At 35.7% G+C, this 5,579-nt stretch overlaps 1 protein-coding gene across 2 annotated transcripts in view; it reads left to right on the top strand.

Annotated features, from left to right (window-relative positions):
* The first annotated feature begins 1,773 nt into the window (after positions 1–1,773).
* LOC106872876 (protein unc-119 homolog B) overlaps positions 1,774–5,579 on the top strand; it is a 37,379-nt gene continuing 33,573 nt past the window's right edge. Inside the window, exon 1 of one of the 2 annotated variants that reach the window (XM_014920024.2) lies at positions 1,774–3,562. In XM_014920024.2, the coding sequence (XP_014775510.1) occupies positions 3,286–3,562 (277 nt within the window). In that variant the 5' untranslated portion in view covers positions 1,774–3,285. The remainder of the gene's footprint in view (positions 3,563–5,579) is intronic. The other variant, XM_014920023.2, reaches the window with a different exon arrangement.

Consider the following 5,579-nt stretch of genomic DNA (forward strand, 5'->3'; position numbering starts at 1 on the left):
ATATACCAAGGCCTAAACTCCCCATAGGCGTGGGTAGCCACAACAAGACACACACCAGGCATTCCATTCATTTCCCAGCTCAAAAAAGCGAGCAGCCCCGTCCTATGCTCGGCTCAAGGTATAGAAAGCAGCCGCCAGCAGCGGGCTTGACAGTATGTGCTGGCTTACCCCCGCCGCATCATTGCTGGTTCCGTACCCCTTTCAGCAACATCAATTCATTCCTCCGTCCACAAACACTCACCAAGCTTTCCTCTTGCCTCTCTCACCCCCCAAAAAATACAACGCACACGCACACATTCTCTTCTTCATTCTCCAGAGGATCTCTCAGTGGCACAGTCTGTTGTAAAGAACCACTCTTCTATCTATTGGACTGCTTCCAATTCTGTTGTCAGTTTAACACAAGGTAATAACTGGGAATCATAATCTACTTTCGTTTTAAATAATCTCCGGATTCATCCAGCAAGTAGGCTTCACGTTGTTGTCGTTTGTGTGCATATATAAAACACACACGCATACGCAATACTTGCAAGTGAGAAAGATGACAACAAATAGTAAATACTCTAGACATATCTCCTACGCAACACTTACTGTCTCCATACAACCTGTGGCACCGGACATCACAAGCTGTAGAGTTGGATTGATGGGAAGATTTTTTTAAAACCCCAGAAAACAAAACAAAACGAGGAAGAGAGTCATAGCGACAAAAGTTAATATAGGAAAGAGTTCTAAATGATGTATGGCGGACTGCAGAGTCGGAGCAAGTGCAGAATGACATCAGAGAAGAGGTAGTCAATGAATGAATGAATGAATGTGTGTTGGAAGGGGAGAGAGAGAGAGAGAGAGAGAGAGAGAGAGATAGAGAGAGAGAGTTGATAGAAGAAAAAGCTGGGCATGGAGCGCTGGTTGGAAGAACAGACTGTAAAACTTGAAGAGAAAGATTAACATCGGAGAAATTTGTATTTTTTTTTTGTCTTTCTCTTTTTATATATTGTCACCGGGGAGAGTCATTTCGTCTTTACGCCTTATTAACTAACACACTCACCGCTTCGATTTCCACTCAATTTATTTATTTATTCCAGAATTTTCGTGGCGTGTGTTTACACCTACATATAAACATACATGTGTATACATACATGTTTGTGTGTGTGTGTGTGTATATAAGTCCTGGTGGGGATCTATTCGTTCGACTAAAGCCCATCAAATTGGTGTTCCAGTATGGCCGCAGTCCAATGACTGAAACAAAAGACAAAAGGTGTATAACACACATACACACACACACGTGTGTGTGTGTATGTATGTATTTATGTATTCGTATGCATGTGTGTGGGAGACAAAATACGTAATTCCTTGAACGAGGCCAAAAGCAAGGGAATATAGTTGTTTAGTATTTTAGGTTCATAAGTCAATTAGGGACTGATTCCAATCAAGAAAGACAAGAAAGTGAGTAGAAGAGAGAGAGAGAGAGACATAAAGAAAAGAAAGAGTGAAACAGAAAGCGAAAAGCATTGTTGGGGGGGGGGATGTATTTAAAAGTGAATGTGAGAAAGAAAGTGTAACAGCTACAAGATAAATGAAAGAAAGAGAATAAAAATGGTAAGACTGAATAATAGAGAGATGGTAGGAGGTAATAAAAAAAACACATAAAGAGAAACAAAGGGAGGGTTAAAAAAAATGAAAGAGTAAAACTAAGTGAGAGAGAGAGAGAGAGAGAATTCAAAAAGTAAGATTTAGTGAGAGAGAGGGGGGGATGAAATAAAGTGAGAAAAGGAGAGAGAGATTTAGTGAGAGAGGAAGTGAAAGTGAGAGTCCTCTTAGTAACAGCGACAACAGACTACCATGACGACTGTTAATGTTTGTCTGATGAGGTGAAGGACTAGGGATCTCTTGGATTGTCTACTGACTGTTGCTTACTGCACATATTCGTGTGTTTGCACGAACCGAACCCTCTACACAGGCTAGAACAAATTTAATATTCAAGCATATATACATATACAAGATATATACACAGCGAAGAATTTATATACTCACACAATCTTGAAAGATGTTCACTTTGACTATGTTGTGTGGAAAGGATCCACCTATACTTTTTGTATCATCATTATGGGATAAAGTGATGTGGACAAGACACTAGATAGATGGATGAATGGATATGTAAATACATACATATATACAGAGAGAAAAAGGAAGGACCTACAAGACGAATATTAATGCATACGTTTAGAAAACAAAGAAAAATAGTCCATATTTACAACACGTAAAACAGCTATATATATATATATATATATATATATATATATATGTACATTCTCTTATAACACGCACGTGTATGTATATTTATTTGTGTTTTATATATACACCTATTGTTGCATATATTTATATGTATGTTTAGTAACAAGAACGTTTTGTCATATAATTAACATATACCAATCTTGTTAACATGACTGAGTATATATGAATATACATTATCTTATGGTACGTGTGGTGATATGTATTGTATACATTTTCTTGTATGTACCTTTAACATAACTGAATATATGCTTTCATTGCAATATGAAGCCAACTGGTTGTGTAGATTCATTACACAGCATGCATATATATAATACACAACAGCATTTTATGCTACATTTATCTATTTGACATCACGAGTATGTTTGCTACGTGAATTTATAACCTTTATTTTACGTGTGCATAGATTGAAACGTTTGGTGTGAAACTCGTTAATAATAACGAATAGGGGACATTTGGGCTGCTTTCACCGTTTGTTGTTAGTGAGCCTGGAGGAAGAAGGGGAGGAAAGAGTGATGAAAAGAGAGTAAGTTGGGGGGAAAGTGTGAGAGAAAGACTGATAATTTGAAGTGAGGGGTTGAAGAGGAGGAAAGAGATAGCAAGACCGCGGTAAAATGTAAATACACACATACACGCACCTAGGTGTTATGTATGTGTAATTGTGTGAGAGATATTATTGTTACGTATTTATATATATCAAATATATATATTGAATTATGACAAAAGAATCACGAAATCTTTCACAGAAAAGAAACAAGATCGAAGAGGAAAATAAATAGAAAACGTGAGAGGGGGGGGACACATATTCAGGGAAATACTAATACACACACATAAGGCGAAGGGATAGAGCGATAAGAGAGAGTGGAACTAGGTAGAAATAGACTAAGTGTAAAGAGAATTCTTGACAATAGGCAGAGAGTAAGAAAAAAAAGAGAGATAAAAAGACAAGAGACGTGTGTATGAGAGAGAAGGTTGGGGTGTTGTTGGAAGAACAACAATATGATGATGAACAACCAGGCTGGTGCCACCACCACGGCGGCAGCAACGGCGGCGACTGGAAATAAGAAGAAATCAGGCAGCTTCTTGAGTCGGCAGGTGAAGAGCAAACACGACAACCACCAGCAACAAACACATCATACACAATCAAAGAAGGGGACGGCGACGACTGGTAGTAATGGCGGAGACTGTAGTGAGCCCTTACTGGGTGAGGAGGAACTGGCCAGGAGGGGCAACATCAGCCCCGAAGAAGTATTACGTCTGGAGAAAGTCACGGAAGGTAAGAAGTTATTCAATTTCTCACCTGATGCACTTCTGTTGTACTTCATAAACAAGGCATAATCACTAGAGCGTAGAAGAAAATGTCTAAGCTCTTATTATGACTCATAACATTCTGATTTCAAATCCCACCGAGGTCTTATTTGTCTTTCCCCTTTCGTGGTTGATAAAATACCAGTCATGTACTGAGAGTGAATGGAATTATAATGGAATGTTGTTTAATCCCGGGACTGTTCTGAATGAGCAAATCTATGGTCAATGACATTCAAGCTGTGACCATCCCATTTTTTTTTTTTTTTTTTTTTTTTTTTTTTTTTTGCCAGCATCCTCGTTAAGATTATATCAGTGATCTTCCTTTTCCTCTTTTTAAGACTGTAGAATATGATTCAATAGATATTTGGCACCCATTTCGAGTATTTCGAATGGTCGTGTTGTAGTACTAGACCTGAGTTTTAGTGATTGAAATTGAGTCCAAACCTGGAAGAGCTGATATTGTTATCACACTGCATGCATACGTGTAATATACAGCTGGGTATTTTACACGCACTCTCGATCACACACACATATACACCTATAAGTGTTTAATAAGTCAGAAGAAAAAGAAACATGCATTCGTATATTTGGTAAAAGAGTGGGTATACTATTTATACAATGTTATAAATTTAGTCTCATAACAGCCAGTTCATGTTACCGAATGGTTTCATGCTGAAGAATCTTCCAAGTGTGTAAAGCTAACATTCCTCGAGTATGACTGATTAAATTTATCTTGCTACACTTGGAAGGTTCCAATAGGTTATTTTATATTATATATACATACACACACACCATTGTAAGCACATAACAAGGGAAAAAAATAGTACTCAAATTCCAGAGGTAGAGTAATATGCTTTATTAAAAAGCAGCAAAAATATCTCAAAAACTGTTACTCAGAGTTTCGCGTTCCTGTTCATTGGACAGTTTTGTTTAGAATCTGAAGAAAATTGTCTGAGGAGAGCAACGTGAAACTCTGAGTAACAGTTTTTGTGATATTTTTGCTACTTTTAATAAAGTATATGTGTGTGTGTATATATATCAATAGATAGATGAATGAGTAATAAAACATGGCACAAATGTTTTAGTGCCCAAGCAGTTTGTTTGCAATCAGTGTATTACATATGCAAAAATTACCAGCCTTTCCCTCAAGCATTTCAGAAACATTAGGGAGTGGTTGATGAATTTAGCTAATGTGATACACGAACTGCAAATAAGTTGGCATTCAATTGAAACATTTGTGACATGTATTGAACTCTCATTGTCTATTCATGTTCATTTATTATATTCCTTCACTGCATAACATGTAGCTATTAATCATGTGAGGGGATGATAAAATAGGAATATTTATTTGTATTCCCACATTACACCGCTAACCAATTACCCACTGGAGACTACTGAACTAATAACCACAAAATCCAAACCAAACTAATATATATATATATATATATATATATATATATAATATTAGGGATAAAAATCCAAATTTACAGGTAAAAACTCAATTAAATTCAATTTATTAAAAATTAAATTAAGTTTCACAGTATAAAATATATGTATATATATAGTTTTAGGGAAAAGAACCAAAGTTCATGAACTCATCGATGAAAATCCACAGTCACATATAGAAAAATTAATAAGTAAAAGCACAATAAACAAGTATAATATAATACAAAGTAAATATCATAAGATAATGATAATAAAACAACTACACTTGTTTCGTAACCAGTTTTCAAATAGAAAGAAAATTTAAATTTTCTTTCTATTTGAAATAGATGAATGATATACAATTAAAAGGCAAAGAAGCAAGAAAGCATTTCGTTACATATTGGAGAAGGTGTGTGTGTGTGCTTATACATGTATGTATGTATATATATGTGTAGTGTACGTATGTATATACATGTATGTATATATATGTGTGTGTGTGTGTATATCTATTTCTCTATCTTTATATATATATATATATATATATATATATATATATATAT

Source organism: Octopus bimaculoides, chromosome 25, assembly GCF_001194135.2.
Source record: "Octopus bimaculoides isolate UCB-OBI-ISO-001 chromosome 25, ASM119413v2, whole genome shotgun sequence".
In the NCBI taxonomy this organism is placed as follows: Eukaryota; Metazoa; Mollusca; class Cephalopoda; order Octopoda; family Octopodidae; genus Octopus; species Octopus bimaculoides.